The 26,415-nt window shown below is 42.0% G+C and overlaps 1 protein-coding gene across 1 annotated transcript in view; it reads right to left on the reverse strand.

The window, feature by feature from the left end:
* LOC126471086 (tachykinin-like peptides receptor 86C) overlaps nt 1–26,415 on the reverse strand; it is a 193,864-nt gene that overhangs the window by 103,471 nt on the left and 63,978 nt on the right. The window contains exon 3 of the mRNA XM_050099161.1: nt 23,511–23,591. Within this exon, the coding sequence (XP_049955118.1) occupies nt 23,511–23,591 (81 nt within the window). The remainder of the gene's footprint in view (nt 1–23,510; nt 23,592–26,415) is intronic.

Below are 26,415 nucleotides of genomic sequence, written 5' to 3' on the forward strand. Positions count from 1 at the left end.
TATTACAAGGCGGGCTAGAGGCGAAAATCTGATAAGTGTTCCAAGGTACAACACTTTCCCCTGACCATTTGACTTTTGTGGTTCAGTAGCATGTCATATTCTTACAAATATTTTTAATAATCTAGATCACAGGAACGCAATGAAATTAGGATATTGCTGGCCAGATATCCAGCAATGCTTGGGTTTTGAAACGGAGTAGAGCTGCTCAGATTGTAAAAAAATCAGTATCATTGTTTTAGTTACACTGTCCTGGTACATTCCTGCATTTGCTATACGCATATGCACCAAAATTCAACACCGTGAAAGTAACTTCAAATCTAAAAGTGAAGATTGCAAGTAAAGGAAGGAAATAAAGATAGTCTCTCTTAGAGAACTGACGGAACAGTCAATCAAAGCAATTTTTTATTAGTGTATCTTCGACTCATTTACAGTGTAATACAAGAAGATGGATTTGCGTACTTTTTCTTCCAAGTTAACCTTATGGTGAGCTTTGCCAGTCCTACGGAAAAAATCGTCTATCATGTGCGTACCAATTGATTGTAGAGCTACGAAGATAGCATTTTTATGCTGGAACTCTTTGGCCAGAATTGAGACCTCCTCATAACTCCAGATAATATTGCGATGAAGGCGAGAGTCACTCATGATGAAACCTTTTGTATAGTTATTTCGTCGTTGATTGACACCAATTCAAACATTTGAACTCACCATTACGAGTAATTCTAGTGCTCTATGATCTTTGGAGGAAAAGCTGTACTGCTTCTAATATTCATTAAAGGAAGCAAATTTTTAAGATAGTAATTGTAAAATGTATTTATAAAACAAACAATGCAAGTAAACAAATTTCGTTATCAAATGTGTGCTGTAATTTTAAATTTTCTCACTGTTGTGCAGAACTTGACAAAATGTTGCAGCCCACTTTACAATGCAATTTAATTACTAGCGTGTTACGCTGCGCTCCGCAATTCCCAAAGTAAGCATCTGCGGGCCGTTACATGAAAAAGATAAAGTGCGTATTTTAAATTAATTGAATTCTACTACAGTTCTGTGTGCATACTATTTACTGCTTACACCAAATTCAACTACTACGCGTACGTTGGTGAAGTAATACATCGTTTTTGTACATAAATGCCAATCTGATAATACTCCACTGGTCGATTTTGACCACTACATGGAAAACTGGATTATTGTTTTCAATAAATCATTAACAGCTAACGACGGCGAAGGTTCGGTTCTGTAGTTCAACCCCAAGTATTTACACATTCTAATGTCATATACGACGTTGAAGCAACTATGGTGGTGTGTTTCGGCTTCATATGAGGTTAGTAAAAGCTTTCCGCTGTAGAACTGTGTTAGTTTTTTGCGACTGTGACTAGATATGAAAACTGTAATGACGTACAGAAGCTGTTAATCCCGTGTCGCAAGTAGCGATCGAGATGAATCAACAATGAATTTTTGTATCATATTCTGTGTTTCTCACTTCAAGAATATCAAATTTTACGAAACAACCTCTAATGTTGTAAAATTACTTACGAACTATTACAGTACTTGGAAATGAAAAACACAAGCTCGGATATTTGTCAGCCTCCGCAGCGCATCTCTCTCTCCCTATTCAACTCCTCTGCCTCCAAGAAACTGAGATATGTTAAACACTTAGTGTGGGATATGTTGAAACTTTTATCTACTGCAGAATACTGGACAAATGCAGCTGTCACAACTTCTTATATATTCTAAAGACAGCACTTCTAATCATATAATCCTAACGTCAGTTCTTGTCAACCTCTAATATTATTTGTACTTCCAATTCAGCTGCAAACTTCTAACTCCTACAGTACTATTTTGTGTACATCAAGATGTCTTTGGGAGGAAGAGACACTGTCACCCACGACTTTCACCCCACTCCATACTATACAAGCCTGCTATCACTTACGGATAATGCACTGTCCTATCCCTTCCAGGTATCATTCTGCTGTACTACCCCATCTGGGCAACATCTCACGCACATACCATGTTCAGGCACACTACCGTGGTATATTTTCCAGCTAACAAGCTCTGCAATCATATTAGGGTGAAAGGTGATACTACTCCATCTCGATAATTCGTTGTAGTAACCTTTACAGGAACCACCCGACGGCTCACACACTACTTCAGAATTGCACTCGACAGACTCGAGAGAGGCTGCCCCCCTTCTTCACACAGAATTCTTGACACACACAGAGTAGCACAACTGCAGTAAGAGAATAAAACTGGGATGCAAGTAGAAACAGATTTAGAAGGTGTGACAGGAGGTGAAAGAAATGACTCTGAGCACTATGGGACTTAGCATATGAGGTCATCAGTCACCTATAACTTAGAACTACTTAAACCTAACTAACCTTAGGACATCACACACAGCCATGCCCGAGGCAGGATTCGAACCTACGACCGGAGTGGTCGCGTGGTTGCACACTGAAGCAGTTAGAACCACTCGGCCACAACGGCCGGATGACAGGAGGTGACACTATGATCATGTGATAAGAAGAGTCTTCATCTCGGATTTTTAGCGTATATAAGAAGCTTTGACAGCTATATGTGATCATTTCTCTCTGATAGATCGAAGTGCCAACATGTCCCATCCTAAAGTGTTTGACATCTCCCAGCTTCTTCGAGGAGGACAAGCCCAGCTGACGAACACTTACGTTTGCCGCTATTTTTGAGAAGTGGACAGTCTTATCACTGATATTGCCAACGTAAATTACACCGAAAATGGCATGCTCTTTAGCAAAAACAATTTAATTGAGATGATGTCCATTACAGAACCATATTGTGACAATATTATCATTGTTAAAATCTATGATCAAGTGGACTGCCAGGGAAAATTAGAGATGGGTGGTATGTAATGCTAAAGAAGAAAATTTTTGATGAATTTGACAATTACCTACATGGTGAGTGATCAAACTTCATCTTCACGAAACATGGTGTCAAGGCAGAAACAACTTTTCTCTTACATGAGAACAACAGTGTAGCAGTGAAAGAAATACTGGGAAAAATAGGGAAGTAAGCACTGGGAACCATTTAGAGGAGGTGTAAAAGTCTTTCACTACAAAATATAAAATCGTATGGTCTGGTACCAAAATAGTTGTTCTATTAGACCACCTTCCTGGAAAATTGTAACAGTTTCTTGTAGACGACTATAACGTTATGGATATGGGTACGGATCAAGAGTTTTCTGGAATTTTTAACAAAACGGAAATGTGTGTTTACTTATCATCAGCCTGTCGGGGTGGCCAAGCGGTTAAAGGCGCTACAGTCTGGAACCGTGCGACCGCTACGGTCGCAGGTTCGAATCCTGCCTCGGGCATGGATGTGTGTGAAGTCCTTAGGTTAGATAGGTTTAAGTAGTTCTAAGTTCTAGGGGACTGATGACCTTAGAAGTTAAGTCCCATAGTGCTCAGAGCCATTTGAACCATTTTTGAACTTATCATCAAACAACAGCTTATTTGTCAGAAGAGACTATCAAGAAAACAGCAGGGTGAATATGAAGAACGATAAGACAGCTGGCACACAACGTTTAATGTGGATGAAACTCAACTATGGAAAAAAGATGTATAATAAGTTTATACATCATATCACTAGCTCTGGAGTGAATAAAGATATCTTTAACGATCTTATCCATTTTATAAATTGTCCTGAGATTGGCCTATAAGGAACATTTCCGTCTTCCTTGGCTAGAGAACAAGCTATTACCTATTAAAAGTTTGCTTCCCAGTGCTCTACTTGGCCTAACACCCAGAGATGAGCTATTAACCAATCGTGCCACAAAAGCCTGAGGAATCATGGTATTACCAGAAAGAAAGCTAGGATCTGTAAATACAGAATCGACCCTTTGGAAGACTGTCTACATATACTAAACACTACCAAACAGTATTTACAATGTTCTCCACTGTACTCTGTGCTAATTGCTTCTACGTGGTGTATCGTAGCGAATAGCTTAAAGAACAGTTGCTATTTTGAGTTCAACAGGGTTCTGCAATCAGTATGCTGGGGCCATACGAATTATCAAAAGTTCAGTGAATCAGAAGTAAACCTTTCAATCAAAACTGAGACAGGTTATAAACTAGGTTCTGACTTGTGTCGTTTCCATTACTAACATGTGAACCGTGTGGAAACAGTTAACACAGTCTCCAACATACATGATATAGACATTATACATAAATGTTACAGTAACCCTCCTAGTACCGGAATTTTTTTCGTTTCGCTGAGTACCACTGGGTTATAAGACCCCAAGAATTTATACAGGCCATACTGGCATTATTTTAATGAACTACCCTATAAACACAAAGTACAGCAGTTCAATGTAACCATCAATAATATGATTTCATACATGTTACATTAAGAAATATAAGAAATTTGGATGGGGTCATATTGTCTCCAGTGGTATTCAATGCAAAAAAGTATGAATAAATTTTAATATTTTCTAAATGTAAAACTGAACAAAACATCATTGGATAGCCGCGGGGTCTGAGGCGTCTTATCACGGCCCGCGCGGCTCCACCCGTCGGAGAATCGAGTCCTCCCTCGGGCATGGGTGTGTATGTCGTCCTTAGCGTAAGTTAGTTTAAGTGAGATTAAGTAGTGCGTGAGCTTAGGAACCGATGACCTCCGCAGTTTGGTCCCATAAGACCTTACCACAAATTTACAAATTTCTGTCAGTGGATACAGTTGTCTCAGATAGAAAAAATGATATGTTTTGGAAATAATAGTATTTAAAACAAGCGAGATATAAAGAGTGTAAGGAGTATAATTACAGACATTCCTCCTGGTGACTAAGAATGGTGTATTGAACAACATTACATCAGTATTCACGTCATTCTGGGTTGGTTAGTACCTTCAAGTACAAGTGGAAAGAGCAAGCCATCAGTGCTTATTTTCCTATGGGCTGTACGCCAGGTGTTGAAGTGCGGACACACGAACACAAAATACTGACAGGTGAAGTCCACTTATTGGAGCTGTTAAAACTGTGCAGAAAACACCAGGTTGTAAAGTTTGTGACATATTTGTGAGAAAAAGCAACCAACGCACTGATGAGTGTACATATTAAGTTACCACATAGAAAAATATCTCCACTTATATACGTTACACCCCGTATACTTAAAATATGCTTTGGGGACCATATTCAGCCTTAAGGTCCTAGGAAGGTTAAAGCTGGGGAAACATATTTCTCTCAATCTAGAGGGTTGTTCCTCACAATACCATCCATTATACATATTCCCATATGAGGACTGGTTCCCAAAGATAATGTTGTTCCACAGATCTTAAGAGAAAGAATAAATACAGCAAACAGAGTCAAAATGGTCCCTATTATGGAGATTATTCCTTCACGTCACGTTAATGTGTTATTTGCACAAAGCAGAAACTGAAACAGAACAGACTGAAGTCAAGTCACAAATCCCGGAGTATTTGGTGAAAACAACTGCTATGAAGGAAGACTATAAACTGCTGATGGGTAAGAACAAGCCTCTCGCAATGCGAAAGAATTAATTTAAACACAGTAGATGTAAAAATATGAATATGAATGGGTAATATGTGCTATCGGCGTTTACTGTAAACATCAGTGGAAACTGGTCACACATTGGTACATATGTAGAAAATTATGACTTTGAGGTCATTTTCCATATTAAGTATACATGAAAAGTCTGTTTGTAAGCTTCCACGCCTATTTCGGTCTCCTTAAAACTGATAGTTTCGTTGTATCCAAATGACGTGGACATGACATTGTGTACTTAGAAACAGAAATACCATTTGCAGAGATTAAAACTGACAGAATAAGTAGGTACATTTAAGCCTAATTCGTTTGTAAAAGTCGTAAACATTTAGAGCTATATGGAAATTCCAGACGAATGTGCGGGATATGAGGTGGAAACATCCCCCCGAGAAGGCTTGTAATATTTTAATGATAAAGTAATGGAGGAAATGGAAGGAAAAATTAAAATCCCCAATTTCTCTCAGTTCAAAGAATTACAGTGAGAAATGAAGCTAATTTTTAAGACCATACAAGAGGCAGGTTATTGGAAAAAAATTATTAAATAAATATATCAGAAACTTCCTGGCAGATTAAAGCCGTGTGCCGGACCGAGACTCGAACTCGGGACCTTTGCCTTTCGCGGGCAAGTGCTCTACCAACTGAGCTACCCAAGCACGACTCACGCCCCGTCCTCATAGCTTTACTTCTGCCAGTACCTCGTCTCCTACCTTCCAAACTTTACAGAAGCTCTCCTGCGAACCTTGCAGAACTAGCACTCCTGAAAGAAAGGCACAGGTCCCGAGTTCGAGTCTCCGTCCGGCACACAGTTTTAATCTGCCAGGAAGTTTCATATCAGCGCACACTCCGCTGCAGGGTGAAAATCTCATTCTGGAAATATATCAGAATTCGAGAAGATACCCGTTTTATTATTATCGAATTACTACGTGGAGAAATAATTAAATGATTGTGACGTTGATTTAAATTATAAGTTAATAATTCAGCTGGATATTCTTAAAGCCTCTCCAACCAAAAATAGAGACACAGGGGTTCTCCGTGTATAATGAATGTGAAAAAAATAATAAGGGTTCCGTCAAATTGTAATGGACTTCTCATTTGTTATGCTACAAATATCCCACACTAATCTCATATTTATGATTCAGAGGCCACCTTAACAAGTTTATAAAGGGCTCTAATTAAAGAACTTGTTATTACTTGAATAAAAGCTACAATTTATAGCTACAGTGATTAACTGTACAGAAACTACTAGTGTTTACACTGCACTCTGTGCTAGATGTCCAGTGGGGTCATTAGAGTACAACATTCTGCTCGGTCAGAGGCGCTGGAATAACTCTTACAACGGTTATGTAGCTTTCATAACAGTTGATGTGTTGCAATAAAAAATTCATAAAGATTTTGTACAAGAATATTTGTTTTCTTACTATTACCCTTACAGAAATCTATAAAATGTCTCGCGTTTCCAGTGGGCTAAAAGTTATGATACGTAGCTACCGTCTTTGACCTAGCAGAGATGAACAGTATTTATCGTGCGCTGCATGCCAGGTGATTCTGTGTGTTGTAAAAAAATGGTTCAAATGGCTCTGAGCACTATGGGCCTCAACTGCTGAGGTCAGTAGTCCCCTAGAACTTAGAACTAGTTAAACCTAACTAACCTAAGGACATCACAAACATCCATGCCCGAGGCAGGATTCGAACCTGCGACCGTAGCGGTCTTGCGGTTTCAGACTGCAGCGCCTTTAACCGCACGGCCACTTCGGCCGGCTTGTGTGGTGTAAACTATAGAACAGCATTCTCTATTGTATTCACTCCAATTGTGGCTTTACCTATGCTTCCTTGTCCTAACGTGCAGCAGTGACTTAGATCTAAACTTGATACGCGGTAATAGCGTCACTTCATAGTAGTCTACCATAGCTAGACGTTATACCTATGTTAGCAGCCGGAGGTGGTTGCTGTAGAGCAGAGGCCTCTCCTCAAGTCACCGTAGACACCCGCCGCAGGACGGACCTCTCAGGGCTGCATTAGACAGCTGCTGCTGCTGACGGATGAATATATGGCATGGCATATCTTGGCGCAGCGTGCCAGCTGGCGTGGCACTCGGTGCAGAATTGCGCAAGCTACTGTAGTTGTTTCCGTAATTGAAATATGTCATCGCCGCTCTCGGTCTCACCTAGATGTTGTCTACGCTGACATGCCACCATGACAGAAAGATGTACTACCCGGCAGGGCTAGTGACTTCTAACACAACATAATAATAAAACACTCAGTCAGATTCTAAATACTCAATAACAGCAGGTGAATATTCCTTACTGGATAAAGCAAGTGGCTCTGTCATAGAGCTCTGCCAGCATATGCTCGATCCATGTGGGATTCAAGCAGCTGTGGTGTGCGAGAGAGACGGTGGATAAACTTTGTACAGCTTGATGGAAGTTTCTATAAATGGTTCAAATGGCTCTGAGCACTATGCGACTTAACTTCTGAGGTCATCAGTCGCCTATAACTTAGAACTAATTAAACCTAACTAACCTAAGGACATCACACACATCCATGCCCGAGGCAGGATTCGAACCTGCGACCGTAGCGGTCGCTCGGTTCCAGACTGTAGAGCCTAGAACCGCACGACCACTCAGGCCGGCTTTCCATAAATGACCGACACTCTCTCGCATAATGACAGAGCCGCTTGCTCCGCATGCATGGCCATGTGGATGCTGAAAATCTACTTGCACCCTGTCTGTGCTCTTCTGTAGCCATCAGGCTGCATCGTGACGTAGCTAATCATGTCGTTTCATTAGCCGCATACAATGGGCATGTTGGGTTACACTCGTCGAATACTTGCCCGCATGGATAGGAACTACCGTAGCTCTTGGCGTAAAACATTTGTAACGGACTTGGTCTCTGGACAGGTCTTTACTTCACGAAGAGACTGTTTTGTTATGGGACTTAGTTTTCAGACTCGACAGATTCGTATATGTGTCCGGCCAGAACTGGATGTTATGGTTTGAGTGTGTGTTGCGTGAGTTAGCCAGTTTCATTGTACAAAGTAATTTGTGCAGCAGTGTCCCAGAATCCTATCACGAGAGAGTTGTGAGCTACAAATCAGTGGTGCAGTAGGTGGTTCTAACACAGTAGGTAGTTGTGACAGAAAAAACAACAGCACATATGCCAGTGGCGCAGTCGCACCGATTATCAGATCTAAACAACACTCGCCGTCTACCAGACTGGCAAAAAAATGGTTCAAATGGCTCTGAGCACTATGGGACTTATCTTCTGAGGTCATCAGTCCCCTAGAACTTAGAACTACTTAAACCTAACTAACCTAAGGACATCACACACATCCATGCCCGAGGCAGGATTCGAATCTGCGACCGCAGCGGTCGCGCGGTTCCAGACTGTAGCGCCTAGAACCGCTCGGCCACTCCGGCCGGCCCAGACTGGCAAACTCATGCACAAGCAGTCATCGAAAATGACATTCTTCACTGGATATCGAGTGGCTCACTCCGACGAGGTCTTTCAACTTTCAAGGTTGCACATTACAAGGTATTTTCTAAATTTTGCAGGCTCACGGTGGTGCCTCACTACAGTTGACCTTACGAACCTGCAGAGCGTTAGTTTTTAACTAGTGGTATTTTATTGCTAGACATTCTCTTGTTGGAACTTGCGGTCGCGCCTCATTACGTTATCAAGATTTGGCTGGGAACATTAATGTGACTGTAATACTTTCCAAAGGGAGCGGCAATCTGATCTTACATTTCAAATATTGAACTGCTTTGCAGTCTGTTAGTGCTACTTGAGAAAAGTCGATACAACCGTTGTAAGAACGACTCCAACAGCAGGAGGACTTCAGGTGGACGCCACTGACGTTCCACCCATTTCACCCAGCAGATTAACAGTGCACCAGCTACGTAGCTAGGCTGGAACAACACTTTAAAGCACACGCGATGGCAGTGATGTAACTAAACGTGGTTTCTCCCAATCCAATACAGGTGCTCACGTCTATGGCTTCGTGCAGGAAATAAGATAACGACGCGTGTGTGACAGAATATATCGAAGAAAGGGAACATCGTGAGAGTAAGATTCTTGTGGTGGTGGCATGCTATAAATTTTATAGGACATACACACATCAAAAAAGGGTTTTGCATAATCCCGGTTCAAAGAGCTTCTGAGGATAGACGTTGACTGTGGATACTGTATCAGAGACACAGTCCCTTTGACTGATCAGAGATTGCTCCATACCCGCCCAACTATGTAAACAACCATGCATGAGCAGCGCCTATTAGACGAAGGGGGCTCGACAGACGATCAGTTCCAGTCATTCCACCTGGAAGGAGGTACACGGCTCGTGTTGTCTGTAGTTTAACCATGCCTAGGCGGTCAATACCCTGGTTCGATCGCTTCCGCATTTTTACTTTGTGCCAGGAAGGTTCCTCAATATAGGAAGTGTCCAGGCGTCTGGGAGTGAACCAAAGCAATGCTGTTCGGACATGGAGGACATACAGAGAGACAGGAACTGTCGATGACAAGCCTCACTCAGGCCGTCTAAGCGCTGCTACTGCAGTGGATGGCCGCTCCTACGGATTATGGCTCGGAGGAACTCTGACAGCAACGCCACCGTGTTGAATAATGCTTTTCATTCAATCACACGACGTCGTGTTATGACTCAAACTTTGCGCAATAGGTTGCATGATGCGCAACTTCACTCTCGACATCCATGGCGAAGTCCATCTTTGCAACCACGACACCATGCCTGCGGTGCAGATGGGCCGAACAACATGCCGAATGGCCGCTTAGGATTGGCAATACGCTCACTCCACCGATGGGTGTCGCATATGCCTTCAACCAGACAATCGTCGGAGACGTGTTTGGAGGCTACCCTTTCAGGCTGAACGCCCTAGACACAATGTCCAGCGAGTGCAGCAAGGTGGAGGTTCCCTGATGTTTTTGGGGTGTATAATGTGGGGCCGACGTACGCCGCTGGTGATAATGGAAGGCGCCGTAATGGCTGTACGATAGGTGAATGCCATCCTCCGACCGAAAGTGCTACCATATCGACAGCATATTGCTGAGGCATTCGTCTTCATGGACGACAATTCGCGCCCCATCGTGCACATCTTGTGATTGAATTCCTTCAGGATAACGACATCGCTCGACTAGAGTGGCCAGCATGTTCTCCAGGCATGAACCCTATCGAACATGCCTGGGATAGATTGAAAAGGGTTGTTCACGGACGACGTGACCCACCAGCTGCTCTGAGGTATCTACGCCGAAGCGCCGTTGGGGAGTGGAAGAATCTGGAGCAACAATGCCTTGATGAACTTGTGGATAGTATGCCACGACGAATACAGGCATACATGAATGCAAGAGTACTTGATACTGGGTATTAGGGGTACCGGTGTGTATGGCAATCTGGACCACCACATGTGAAGATCTCAAGGTATAATGGTACAACATGCAATGTGTGGTTTCCAGGAGCAACATAAAGGGCGGAAATAATGTTTATGCCGATCTCTATTCCAGTTTCCTGTACCGTTTCCGGAACTCTCGGAACCGAGGTGATGCAAAACATTTTTTGATGTATGTATAAGACGGCCGAACAGTTATTGAAGGAACGGTTTTCCGTGATGCAAAGTCTCACCGGAATGTTAATTCTTCTAATGCGTATATAACAGTCATAGACATGTTTTTCGTTCATGCTTTGGACGTAGGACTGCGTACTGATCATGTTAAGTTTAATAATATAATGTTGGAGTAGTATTTATCGGTTATTCACGCCTTTGAACAGACTAGAATAGAATAAGTTCTCCAACACAGAGGAACCAAAGATTTTAAGACAAGACGATAAATCCCGCCAAAAGTCTGAGAATAGTTCAATACGACAGAAAGGGGGCAAATCAAACTTCGTTGGGCATCAATCTTCTAAAGTTTAATCTTGTGTTCAGTGCTTCGTAACTCATGACAGACTGTCGTGTTTTTACAATCATATCAAGTGCAAGGTCTAAGCCAAGATTTGTTTACAGAAGCAACATCACAGTGTCAAGTACTTACACGGGTGATACCGAATCGTTAATTATTTTAAAAATAATATTTGCAGTTTTCTTCTTGTGGGTGACAAAGCATTGTTAGCGGATGTTGAGCCGAAAGGCTTGACAGTAAGTTTCACCGTGACACAACCTCCTACCTACTATGCCACTACTCCTGCCGAGTAGCCCACCCTCCTGTCTCCGAGACATGTCAGTGTAGCTCACATCAAGGCAAGAGGAAGAGTAGTGAGAACTTCAGCAGTTGTTAACAGAGGTCGCTAGCGAAGGCCGATTTATTTCGTCACCCCTCGTCACGTGAACCAATTTGGGAGACGACAACGTCAGCCCTGCGTGTGCTGAGGCCAGCGAGATATACGGGCCTTGCGGCGTGCGTCTCAGAACGTGACACTACAGGTCTTTATAGTTGTAGCGACCATCTCCGGAGGGAAGCAAGTTACTATTTTAGACTACTTTATACTTCGAGGCTGCGCTTTTAAATAGACTCCTGCTCTCTATAACACATGATGATGTTAAGGACGTTATTTGGTACCATTTTACCGACTTACTGATTTCTCGCCTGGTCCCGCACGTAGCAGACACCGTTCACGACTACAGTGACGTCGCAAGTACTATGCAGAACCCATATTTCTCCTGGGACCGTGACAACCTAGCCAGTAGGACGCAATGTTGCTAACACCAGCACCCAACGCAGACCACCGTAGAATCAAGCCAGCGACCGTCCTAAGGATACGTTGTTCCTTCCTTACCAAGATAACACAGTGCGCGGTTGCTGCGGCGACGGTGGTATGAAGCTGTTCGCTGAGTAAGTTGTAGCCACTTTTGCAGCGACCAAGTTTCTATCTTCAGCATGCTAGGGACTGCCATCTGTTCAGTTCAGTAAAGATTGTCAGTCAACAAGTGATGTCTTGGCCAGGCTAGGAGGCTGCCCTGGCTGCTCAGTGGCTCTGGCAACCACACGTGTAGAGGAGCACCACTGCTTTAAGCTCCAAGCGTTGCCCAGTGGCTAACCTCAGGACCCACTGCAAGTGTCCGTTACAAGTTTTCAAGTCTATGAACGACAAATCAGTTTTGCAACTGGAAGGACTATGATTTGGATTAATTACTCTAAATCGATGATGTTCTGATAAAATTATTTACCTCAACTTATGAGGCCAACTATACAGTTCATTAGACACTGTCGATAAGAAGAGAAAATCTAGTCCGGTAAACTTTAGCAGTTATTCTGGAACAAAGTACAGGTGCTAATCGTCACGACTAATCTGTTATGTTTCGTTGTTATAGGAGGTTTCAATTAGTATCCATTATCGCTAGATCCCATCAAACACTAAAACTGGGAGCTTGTATCAGAATTTTTCAGCACATAACTTCTAACATCGAACACATTAATCTAAGGAAATGGTGCTGAATAGCACCGTTCGGGTAAGGAGTTATAAGCTCCACAGAAAGGGACACTTAAGTGGAGAGAGAACTGAAGAAGATGTAACCATCTTTACGGGTGATGCATACCACTCTTCTCGTCTCCCTGTTAACACCATCCTCTAAACAATTGCTATCACTCTGCATGAGCAGCATAGAATTACTTTGTGTACCTTCTATTACCCCCTCCCCCTTGCCCCATGAGCTAATCAACCAAGAGGCTCTTAAAAACCGCATCATATTACTCCTCGAGTCGTTTTTAATGTGAATCATATATTTTGGAGCCCTCCTACGGCCTTCTTCTGAGGCCGGATTGTTGAGAGCGCCTTGTTAGCAGCAGATTTGCGTCTGCTGAAAATTCACCAGAGCACACAGTGTACCACTGTTATAGGGCCTAACTCTGCTACAAAAGAGTACGAAGTAAATATTACAGAATTCGAATCAAGAACAGCTACCAACATGAGTAACGTAGAAGTAAAGGTTGTCGGAGTTATGAAACAACTTAAATCACTTAACAAAAGCAAGTCTTCTGGTCCGGACTGTATACCAATTATGATCCTTTCAGAGCATGCTGACGCATTATCTCCATACTTAACAATCTTATACAACCGTTCGCTCGACAAAAGTACGTACCCAAAGACTGTAAGGTTGCCCAGGTCACACCGATATTCAAGAAAGGCAGTAGGAGTAATCCACTTAATTACAGGCCAATATCATTAATGTCAATATTCAGCAGGATTCTGGAACATATATTGTGTTTGAACATAACAAATTACCTCTAAGAAAACGGTCTATTGACACACAGTCAGCATGGTTTTAGAAAACATCGTTCTTGTGAAACACAACTAGTTCTTTATTCGAATGACGTGTTGAGTAGTATTGACACGGGATTTCAGATCGATTCCGTATTTATGAATTTGCAAAATGCTTTTGACACTGTACCACACAAGAAACCTGTAGTGGAATTGCGTACTTATGGAATATCGTCCCAGTTATGTGATTGGATTTGTGACTGCCTGTCAGGGAGGTTACAGTTAGTAGTAATTGACGGAAAGTCATCGAGTAAAACAGAAGCGATTTCTGGCGCTCCCCAAAGTAGTGTTATAGGCCCTTTGCTGTTCCTTATCTATATAAACGATTTGGGAGACAATCTGAGCAGGCGTCTTAGGTTGTTTGCAGATGACACTGTCGTTTATTGACTAATAAAGTCATGAGAAGATCAAAACAAATTGCAAAGCGGTTTAGAAAAGATATATGAATGGAACGAAAATTGGCATTTGACCTTACATAACGAAAAGTGTGAGGTCATCCAGATGAGTGCTAAAAGGAATTCGTTAAACTTCGGTTACACGATAAGTCAGTCAAATCTAAAGGCCGTAAATTCAACTAAATTCCTAGGAATTACAACTACCAACAACGTAAATTGGAAGGAACACACAGGAGATGTTGTGGGGAAGGCTAACCAAAGACTGCGTTTGATTGGCAGGACACTTAGAAAATGTGACAGACTACTAAGGAGACAGCCTGCACTACGCTTGTCCGTCCTCTTTTAGAATACTGCTGCGCTGTGTAGGATCCTTACCAGATAGAACTGGCGGAGTACATCCTAAATGTTCAAAGAAGAGCAGCACGTTTCATGTTATCGCTAAATATGGGAGAGAGTTTCAATCAACTGATACCGGATTTGGGCTGGACATCATTAAAAGAGAGGCGTTTGTGGTTGCGACGGAATCTTCTTACGAAATTCCAATGGCCAACTTTCTCCTCCGAATGTGAGAAGCGTAAATATTTTGTTGCACCGACCTACAAAGGGGGAACCGATCACCACGATAAAATAAGGGAAATCAGAGCTCGTACGGAAAGATACAGGTGTTCGTTCTTTCCGCGTGCTATACGAGATTGGAATAATAGAGAATTGTAAAGGTGGTTCCATGAACCGTCTGCCAGGCACTTAAATGTCATTTGCACAGTATCCATGTAGATGTACATGCAGATTTTTCTCTGCGCTTCCAGTTCTCACACACAATGTTATGTGGCCTTTTTACCGATGATGTACATTCCTGTGACCACATCCCGATCTGGTTATATCAACCAATGAGTAGTCCTCTGCAAGGCAAAGTGGACGCTGTATAGCCAGCTTGCTGTATTTAAACATATAGACACTGTCCAAGAATAGGTGGATCATGTCACCAGCATAATCCACCACGCCGCTAATATAAACAATCCCAGGTCCTCAGGACAGCTAAGAAGACAGCCTGCGCCCTGGTAAAGTGAAGAATGTCGCTCTGCATTCACGGACAGGCAGGTGGCCCTACTTAGATTCAAGTGCTGACCATCAGTCGACAACCTTGCAGCGTTGCGGGCTGCGAGAACAAAATGCCGTCTTGTACTGTTTTGTATTGTACTTAACTGGGTACCTAGAAACGACGGAGTGACTTTGTCCCGCCGAAGACCCCAGTGGATCACAACCCCACAACAGGCCACAGCAGTCCACCCACCCTACCGCAGCCCCACAGCAAACCCAGGATTATTCCGGGATTCGGCCTCCAGTAGAACCACCCCCCCCCCCAACCCTCCCCCCGGGAATATCTCATACCAGATGAGTGTGACCGTAGCCCCAAATGTTTACGTGGTACAGTAATGATGGTGTACGCGTACGTGGAAACAGTGTTCTCCGAGCAATCGCCGAAATAGTGTAACTGAGTCGGAATAAGGGGAACCAGGCCGCATTCGCCGAGGTAGATGGAAAACCGCCGCAAAAGCCATCCACAGGCTCGCCGACACACCGGACCTCGACACTTATCCGCCGGGAGGGTTCGTCCCGGGGACCGCCACGTCTTCCTGCTCGGGAAGCAGCACGTTAGACTGCGCGGCTAGCCTGACGGGCAAATGCCGTCTTTCTGTCAAAGAGAGCAAGAAAAGATTGTGACATACTTTCTGGAACTCCATAAACCATTCCACTAACTCGTCTACTACATGGGAGACCATCAGGTGGTTTTCAGCCAAAGAAGCTAAATGTCCAATTACTGCTGTAGTCAAAAGTGGTATCCCCTACACCAACAAATAAGACATTGTCGAAACTATGGCGTAACATTTCTCTCGCATAATGGCTACCGCCACAGTGGACCTGTATTTCTGTCAATGTCGAGAATTCGTTGAGATGGGTGGTTTTGACTTCAGTTCTACCAACGATGAAGTGAACAACGACCCTGACCCCATGTGGAAGTTGGAGTGAGCGATGTCTATGGCACGTGATACGTCACGAGGTCACGAACGCATGATTATAGTATGATGCGACGTCTCAACGTAAACGCCAAAAGAAGCCCCCTCTATATTTCCAATTTCGTTTTTGACGTAGGGCAATTATCCGACAAGTGGAAAGAAGCTGTTTTAATTCGTTTCCTAGATCCTAGAGAAGATGGCAAGTCGCTGAGCAGTTTTCGTAAAGCTGCCCTCAACTGTCATTCTGTCTGGATCTTAGCATACAGATGACTCGTTAGTCGCTGCATGTGTGGATTCTGTGGATGTCACTCTATCATTGATAACGTGGCTCTGCTGAAAGCGGCAATACAACAAGCTTTCCTGATCAGGCTTAACCGAACAGATGCCTTCTTTGAATTTGAGAAGGCCTACGATGAAACTTGGGGACATAATATCCTTGATTATCTTTATGTATGGTACTTTTGGGACTTCTTGCAGTTTTTCTGTAGACCGTACTGTATTCATACTACGTATTTTAATTACAGAATCGTAATAGTCGTTAATGAACTATCATAGCATTTTTACAAAAATATGATGTCCTGCAAGGTGGTATTTTAAGTGTTAAATGTTGCCTGTTCATTTGCAGTTTCATTTTTTGCTCACAGTGTTTTTGCTTTTCCTCAATAGCGAGTTATCCTGCCAATACTGTTCGTGTTTCTGCTACAGTCTGATTCTATTAGTCGAAATAATGTCTTTGAGCAATCCCTTTGTGTCTCCACTGATGCATTTCATATCTTTGGAGGTCAGTTTATACCATGAAACAATGAGGTGCTATAGTTCGAACTTGTATTCGATATTCTGATACTGACTGTCGTCGAGTTCTTTTCTATTCGAGGCAGTGTGGGTTCATCTGGTATATGTGCAAGCTATAGTTTCTACAATTATGAAGAAAATGGGAGAGATCGTTTCAGATACTTTCGGTGTTGGCTGTTAGGCGGTTGTACAGATTATTTTAAAAGTGGATTCAGAATATCTGCACAGTCAACTATCAGTCACTCTGCGTTCATACTTGGGATGATATTTCTCTTGTGGTGGAATTAGAAGCTCTTAAGTTCCTGACTTTCCGTGAAAGGAAAGTTGATTACGAGACCGAATATTATTTTCCCAGTCTGTCATGCTATAGATTCAGAATATCATTATCTCCTTTGTTACATAAGAGTTATTGGTTTGTTAGAAGTTACGTATTGAGAACATTTGATCCCATTTACTCTTTGTATCTTACTCGTAACTGCTACTTCCAGGATCCGCACTAACTTTGTAAAGCAGTTGCGCTCTTTTGAGAACAATATGGCTCAAATGGCTCTGAGCACTATGCGACTTAACTTCTGAGGTCATCAGTCGCCTAGAACTTAGAACTAATTAAACCTAACTAACCTAAGGCCATCACACACATCAATGTCCGAGGCAGGATTGGAACCTGCGACCGTAGCGGTCGCTCGGTTCCAGACTGTAGTAACGGTGCCGAAATAATGAATTCAGTACTTTTTGTTCGTAGCCCGTTTAGCCCGTACCGAGCTTCAGAGAGGAGCCAGTCAAGAGCCATGAAGCATAGATTCCATTACCAATTCCCAAAGTAATAAAAATGGCAGCAATATAATTCTCACTCACCCTTCCCGAGGTTCCCTAACGACCCTCTCTTCCCTTAATGCACCACAGCAGTGTAACGTTTCTCTGTCGATAGCTAAAAACCATAATTCATCATTCGGTTTTACACAACAAAAAAATTGTACTCGGAAGATGAGTACCACGTTATATGGTCAGTATGTACATCTATATTTAATCAAAAACACGTGAGTCTAAAAATGAAAATACCGTTTTCTGCGCTGGAACTGAGGGAAAAAAGATTCTGTCCAGGAGTACGGCTTTCTCAATGTCTGTGAATGCGGCATAGCGGAAAATTTAGTCACAGAACAATGAATTTCTTCATTCTGTTGGAACGTTGCACAATAACGTGAGAAACTGGAGAGACGAGGAATACTTTGGCGTAGCGGCAGACTTAAAGAAGTTGAGTATGCAACGTTTGATTGGCGCAGCCGTATGCTGGCATTGGACTACACTTTACCTAACCAACCTAAAATGATGTAGCTCTCAATGCAAATTTTCTCACCTTCAGTCATGCGAGTCGACATTAAAAGATATAAATCTTGAAAGCAATAGGAAAAACCCATTAATGTAAAGAGACATAATGTTTTACGAGCAAGAAAAAGTGCTATAGATGGCATCAGAGTTGAATAAACCTTTTTTTTAAATTATTATCTGTTATTTATCCTCGAGAGGTGTAATTTTTATGATAATCAGCAGGATTTTCTCAATCGTTCTGACTTTTTCCCTATTTCCTATTAGTGGTTTTCAGTGTGAGTCCTTCAAGGTGGGAGCGTGAATAAATTATTTTTGTGTGTATATTATAGATTTATTTCATAGCTCGGTCGATATCGTGAATTTAATCGTATTAGGAAGAAATTTCAGATCGTTGAATCAAACAGTTTGCATCCACAGTTATATCAATAACATAAAATGAAGTGTTTGGAAGCACTAATGACACATGCTTCAGGCCTAAGTAGCGAAGTAATCTCCTATCAAATAATGGGTAGATTATTCTCAATATTTTGACGCCCGTGATGTTAGGTAATAATGGAGAAACGTACATAATGACAATTCAGCGTTCACAAAGAACACTGTGATGTACTGGTTATACGAATTTGAGAACATGTATCTTTTAATTAGTACACCCGACAGCGTAAACTTTAGATTAGTTTCGTTAGAAAAGAAAAGATGTTTAGAATTTAAATCCTCGCAATAGACGAGTCCATTTGAGACAGCATACGAAGCTTGATTTGAGAAATCATGGGTAGGAAAATCGTGTTGTTAAAGGTACCATCCCGGCATGAAACTCAAGCGGTTGAGGGAAACAGCAGCCAGCCTAAATATGGATGACCGGATGTGGCTTTCAACGAACGTCTTCTCAAACTTGAGTGTTTGTCTTATGTTACGCCACCTCATTCGCTCAGTTTCCTTATGTAGTAGGTTACGAACAAACTTATTTAATATCTTAAACATGATTTATGAAACACTTGCTCCCGGCATTCGTTCTCCAAATATTTTCTGCAGTAACGAGCATTTAAATTACAGACCCTTGAATGTTAGTACTGCCATTTTCTCCGATGATGTCGGTAACTTTTCGAAAAAAGAGTAACACAAAATACCCCAGGGGTTACGATGACATCCATTTCAATTTGACAGATATCAGTAACTCGGAAAGACTACTCGCAGTGCGGTCTAAAAGGCGGATGTGTCATTTAAGATGTGTTCAGTAATCTAACTGTGGGTGGCATTTTAGTCTAGGCAAGCTAGTAGAATGAACAGTCGACCAGTCACCTAGTGTTTGCTCTATTAGTCGGTTAGTCACTGGTATGTCAGAGATAACAGTAATTCCTGTTGCCAGCAGAATATGATGATGGAGATAGTTAAGAAAATGACACAAAACGACTTTTGGATCTAGCACGAGTAGTTTAAACAAGAAGACCAGATAAACTGCAACTGGAACTTGTTTACTATGATTTGGCGATATCTTAGGAAGACTAGTTTCGACAGTGCACGCCTTGTTCCGAGGAAACACCTTGAGTCAGGCATTGGTTATAAATCGTAGAACGACAGAGTCACAGTTAGTAAAATACGAGGGTTGGAACTTTAATGGTGTCAACTATTTATATACAGCTCGTACACAATAGATAAGTATTTAAAAGTTTTACTGACCTTCAAAGTAGCCACCAGGATAGTGTATAACCCGTTGCAAGCGATGTGGAAGTCGTAGGATACTCTTAGCAGTGCAAATTCTGTTGACAGTTCGAGTGGCGCGGTCTATTGACCGACGAATTTGTAGCAGTTCTGAATCGAATGTCGTGAAGTGTTTCCTTCAGTTTAGAAATCGAGTTGAACTCACGAGGTCGTAAGTCAGGGGAGTGCAGTAGCTGGTATAGCACTTAGCAGCCCCATCAGTCAAACAAAACAGTAACAGCTTGCAATGTTTTTGTCCTGCAAAATGATGGTCAGGTCCTGCAGAAAGTGTCATCACTTCTGTCTCTATGCTGTTCATTTTTGGAACACAACCTACGACCAGCTTAGAGACGGAAGTGATGACACTTTCTGCAGGACCTGACCATCATTTTGCAGGACAATGCTCATGCACGTACAGAGCAAGCTGTTACTGATTGGTTTGACTGGTGGAGCTTCTAAGTGCTATACCATCTACTGCACTCCCCTGACGTAAGCCCTCGTGAGTTCAACTCGATTTCTAAACTGATGGAAACGCTTCACGGCATTCGCTTCAGAACTGCTACAAATTCGTCGGGTAATAGACCGCGCGCTCGAACTGACAACACAACTGGCACTGCTAAGAGTATCCTATGACTTCCATATCGCTGGCAACGAGTTATACACAATGCTGGTGACTACTTTGAAGGTCAGTAAAACTTTGAAACACGTATCTATTTTGTAGGAGCTGTAAATAAATTGTTGCAACTGTTAAAGTAGATGCCACTCACTTGCCACCATACAAATATTTAGATATGGACGCTATCGGCCCCTTCCGCCGGAGGTTCGAGTCCTCCCTCAGGCATGGATGTGTTTTTTGCTCTTAGCGTAAGTTACTTTAAGTTAGTTTACATGATGTGTAAGTCTAGGGACCGATGACCTAAGCAGTTTGGGCCCTTAGGCATTCACACACATTTGAACAATTGACGCTATCTAGAAGTAAGGGGATAGCTGTACTGTGCTCATGAAAATGAGAAAGTAGTGCAGTTTCCAGCCACTGCTCATATGAGCTTACCGGAGAACAAGGCGATCGCCGTCATTTCTATGCCCCGCTATACGGAATTGTGACAAGTATCATACATTTGTATAATGGCACGTAACAACATTATAAGTCAACAGAACATTATGTGAACGCAGTTGGTGAAGATTTACTTACAGTATGGGCATGGAATTCACCCCATATGGATCAGTAATGGTCCCCGCTGCAGTGGGAGGAAACGGATGAAACACTAAACTGTTAAGTACTAATATGGAATCCGTGCTTTATGGAGCTGTGTGATGAATGAAATTGCCCAACTAGTCAACTAGTAGACACTATATCGGAACTGGAAGCAAAGAACGTACTGGAGTAAACACGAGTCTACCACAACAGAGTGGTAATTTAAAAAATTTTTGGGGTGACGTACTCGTATATATTCTGTGAACTTGGCTACATAAGCACAAAATGAACTTTCTTTTATTATGTTCTACACATTTTCGGTGTACGAACACTACCAATTAGAGCCAGTGTTCCATATGGAGACTACCATAAAGTTAATATTGCGTTTGACTACGATTAACAAGGTTCAGTTTACATTTAAGCCATTCGTTTATAAGTTAGCCGTTAATGAACTGTACAAACATCAAAATTAACAACCATTGTAAAAGAGGAACATCTCGTTTAATTAAAGATGGATGTATTTCTGAATTTCTGTTATGAACTAAGGGTATACATATCTGGTGCACTAGTTTTTGCTTCCCGTCGTTTGTCGGCCCTGCATTAGTTGGGGACCTGGCACGTAATGTGGGAAGGTTCGGAACATGGCGTCTGCATGTGACCCCACAATTTCGAATAAAATACCTTCATGATTGACTAATGGCAATGTCGGGGACAGTCTTGATAATTCGATCGACCGTTACCAACACCAGTCGTTGGTAGTGGAGAGTGTGTAAGTGGTACTGGCTGTAGGAATAATAGTTTAAGAAACTGCCGTGCATACATCGGTATGTTAATAACAAGTTTAAGTGCTACTAATATTTTTCTTATTATTCTTACCCTCCTACGCCTAATATTTATCCACTTGTAACTGTGATGTTGCTTCAATTCTCAGAAATCTATGGATATAATTCTCAGTCAGTTCCGCTACGGCTAAATGAAGCAACTATGGTTTATTCCCAGTCACGGCCTTCATTTCAGTCGCCTGGCACAAGAATACCTTTTTTCGTTAGATTCCTATGTTTTTAACAAACCTGTAAGTGCCACAGATAGGAGCGACGAATGATTACATACATTATGAAACATGATTCACGCTTCGCAAGACGGTGCCTTCATGCCACTGCATAAATGTTTCAGTTCGGTTCTTCTTGGCAGTTGATGATTTTCACAGATTTGAACTACATACAATTTTGCACGAACCACGTGGACGTACTTGCATGAAGAAGATTCTGTGAATGTACAACCTTTCGCAGTGGCAGAAGTATGGTGTCAGTTACTACTATCCTATGACACATTTATTTTTACTACTACAACACCCCGCTGTTTTACATTACAAGTCAGTAGTTTCCGAATAAAACCAGAACTAAACATTGACAGTTTCAGTTTTACTATAAATACTGTGTATTTTTAAGTAACATACAAGAGGATAACTATGTAGAACAAAACGCGACCCTTTATATATCCTCACACAGTCTCTAGACGGTTCATCCCTTCTGGTTTCTTGCTGAACCTAGTAAGAGACTGATCGCATACTCAAACAAAATCACCTAAATGAGGTTACGCCAGATAGTTAAGCAACACATCTGAAGTTCAGGTAACATGGCTACGATCTTAACTGACCAAAACTACAAGAAAAACTACCGTAGTCTACGCTTACTTATAGCCTACGGTACTTTTACAGTTCTAGACAGGACCCATCAAATAATACTACAACAAGTGACCACAACAGGATAAGCTTCATCTGATGGGTGTACCTTAAAGTACGAATCAGTCATTTCTGCGATACTGTGACACCGCTTTGAAAACTATAGAAAACAAACGTTAGCACAGTGGTGTTTGCGGAAAATGTTTACAATATAAACTAAAGTGACTATGACTCCCTCAAAGCTATTTAGGATAAATAACGAACATGGTAAAAACGTTAAGACGAAGGCTTAGCATAGCCCTAATGTCGTATAATAGAGAATTAGGTGTACTGAGAGTTCAAAACGTTGGGAAATAAGGATGCTACGGAATGAATTAGAGCATTGTGGCAGGCAGATGAGTAAATATTTAAGCATAAGAGTGTGGGATATACATTATACAATTGTAACCTAGTAATTTTTTGGAGAAGGCTTTTTGTTCGACAAGTTGTGGGATGCTAAACCGTGCGAACTCAGTGATTGAGCCAGAGCTTTCAGAAACATCTATTGCCTTTTCTGTCAAGGGCACTAGAACATCAGAAACCATTTAGGTACGACACTGCGAAGGGCGCACTTGCAAAGCTGTTACTCACACATAATCGCTGAGAGATTTTGGGTAGTGTCCGTCTGGCCACTCCATGTAGCACGACCGCGACTGCTCGCCACCTGCGTACCTGGAACATAACGACGTGCGTTTACATCATATTACTTTTCTTATAGAAGGAGCCCTAACGTTATGTATAGGTACTGCACTATTTCATTTTAAAAAAATTTTAAGCGTAACATACATGTCCTTTGTTTCTTACATGGTTAAGGTCTGTTAAACTTTCCCACAGTAACTGAAGAGTTTATTTGGCACAAACTCCTGCAAATGAAGTACGTTCATAAGACAGTTGCATTTTTCTGTAGCATGTAAATTCATTCATTCAGAGCGCTGAATATATTCAGCACTCTGACTGAATTCGGTGTGATGTGTAGAGAATACCTACACTAATGGTTATTAAAACTGTAAATCTAGGGATGATAGTAAACGAAGTAATTTTAGTTATGTGCGCGTGCAGTACAATAGGAAGGAGAAATGATTGAATTTTAAGATTATATGGGAGTATACAGGGTTCCAAAGGCCACCAACTCCGGCAGCAATGTCGGCTCTGACCCTTGTGGGTATGAAGTCGGAGCTTAAATCAGAGATATGGGAATACCATTCCGTGCTGTTTTAGCTCTTTGACAGAGATCACAGTCGCAGGGGCTGATGAGTGGTGGCACGCGACTCCCTCAGCAACCTGTGACCAGATTTTTTGTGTTCGGGAAACTGGATGAAACTATTGGCCACAACAACAATCGAACAGCTTCTCGATGGAAGTAGGTAAGGACAGTGAGGGCAATGTGCTGTCTTGCCATATCTTGCTGAAAGATACTGTCATGAAGGTCTCTAAGACATGACACAGTCATAAATACACGCTTAGTGCCCTAATTACCGTCTAAGGAAATCAGAGGTGATCGTGTTGTGTAGTCAGTGGTGTCCCATACCATCACGTCAAGTAGCATGATTATGGCTTTGTGACACTGGCCATTATTATACTATATGATGTCATCGCCATCGGTGATGAAACCAATAACGTGCACCCACTCAAAAGCTGTCATGGCGCGTTCAGTTACTACCAAATGTTCAAAGGATGCTCAGGTGAACATCCTCCATAGCATAATTCTACCCAACTTGTCTGCGTCTGTGACGCGATGCACATTTAGACACCCAATCGCCTGGATAACTTCACGTCTAGGTACGATATCAATCCAGTGTAACAACAAAAATGTGATTTATTCGACTAGGTAGTGCGTTTCTATAAGTCCAGGGCCCAGACACGTTATCGTTAGGTCAAGATGGGAACATGCAGGGGGCATATACTGCGAAGCTCCATGTTTAACAATATGCGCTGAACGATGTGCCCTGAATCATTCTGTCGTCAGATCTGTCACAGATCTCTATCTGTCTTGGTTTGCAAAGCGGGCAAGACTCTAATTTCTACGTTCTGAAATGAGTGGTGGATGCTCACGACAACAGCACTCGAACAGCCTACCAGCTTGACGGTTTCCGAGATGTTCATACCCAGCCACTGGGCCATAACAATCTGCCCATTTTTAAAGTCGCTTATGTCAGTTAATTTTGCCATTAGCTGCTGAATGATATCCCATTCGTCTCTTCTCCGTTAATATACTTTCATTACCGCGTCTCGGTTCTTCAATGCTACCAGGCGGCATTCACTCACACTGCGGCAGTAATCTTTATGTTTGGCTCGTTAGAGTAAATGATTTTGTAGGTAATAAACTCCTCGTGTACAAACTTTTTGTTTAATATCAAACAGGAAATTGGAACAAACAGCTTATGACTTTCAAACACATCTATTTCGATTTGCTGATAACACAGTTCATTTGTCGTCTCACAAATGACTTTAAACGTGGTAAATTTCTGGACACAGACCGGATATATTGAAGATGCCGTCTGTATCTCATAGACATCACCACGGAAATAAATAGTCCACTTTCATTGTTTTATAGCTTCTGGAGCAAATCACTAATTTGCGATCCAAACTCTCGAAACTTTCCACACTGTGCAAAGGAAATAGTGCTGCAAAACACATAGCATGCCTCATGGAAAATGCTGCTGAGTATGAAACATTTTCATCACAAATAATTACTACTGTCGTTCACATATATAACACTGCTTATAACTAACTAAAAATAGAATCAAGATGTATCTTGGCAAGTACTTTCACTACAAATGTTTCTTCCTGAAACTTCGAAATCTGTTCTACGATAACAATAAAACTACAAAATAGTCGTGTCTGTACATTGCAAATATTTGCAGAAACTGACTGCAGGCGATGTAAGGAGTGCAACAGAATACTACAGACTATTTCAAAAAACTCTGTTGACTGTTTGCCACGCTAGTCTCCAAAATTACTAACGAATTTTCGAGTGGTGGTAGGGAACCTGGGGTAAGAGAAGCCAGCTTAAGGAGATAATAGGAATAAAATCACACTGCTCTGTACTTTTTTATTTGCATTAATTTCAGTTAACTGCAAATACCATCAATGACACAATGAATATACCATTTGTACTGTATCTTACAAAACATGCTGACACTGACGGTATCAACATCAGTGCAGGTATTACATCAGCGAATGAGATTCTGATGCACCCTGGCTAATATCTCCGGTGTGTTTCGAATCAATTCTGGGAACTAATTCTATCTCCGTATCCACTGGGGTCTCGTACGCAACTGACTTTAAATATCCCCATAGGAAATAATCAAGGGAATTCAGGTTAGGTGACCTCGCAGACCATGGAATAGGACCTACCTTCCAATCCAGTGACCAGGAAATACAGCACTGACATGGCTGCAGACATCCACGCTAAAGTGTGGCTGTGCACCACTATGTTGTATCCACATCCTCTTATGAACAGCCAAACGTACGTTCTCGTGTAGAACTTTTTGCA

Source organism: Schistocerca serialis, chromosome 3 (genome assembly GCF_023864345.2).
Source record: "Schistocerca serialis cubense isolate TAMUIC-IGC-003099 chromosome 3, iqSchSeri2.2, whole genome shotgun sequence".
NCBI classification, from domain to species: domain Eukaryota; kingdom Metazoa; phylum Arthropoda; class Insecta; order Orthoptera; family Acrididae; genus Schistocerca; species Schistocerca serialis.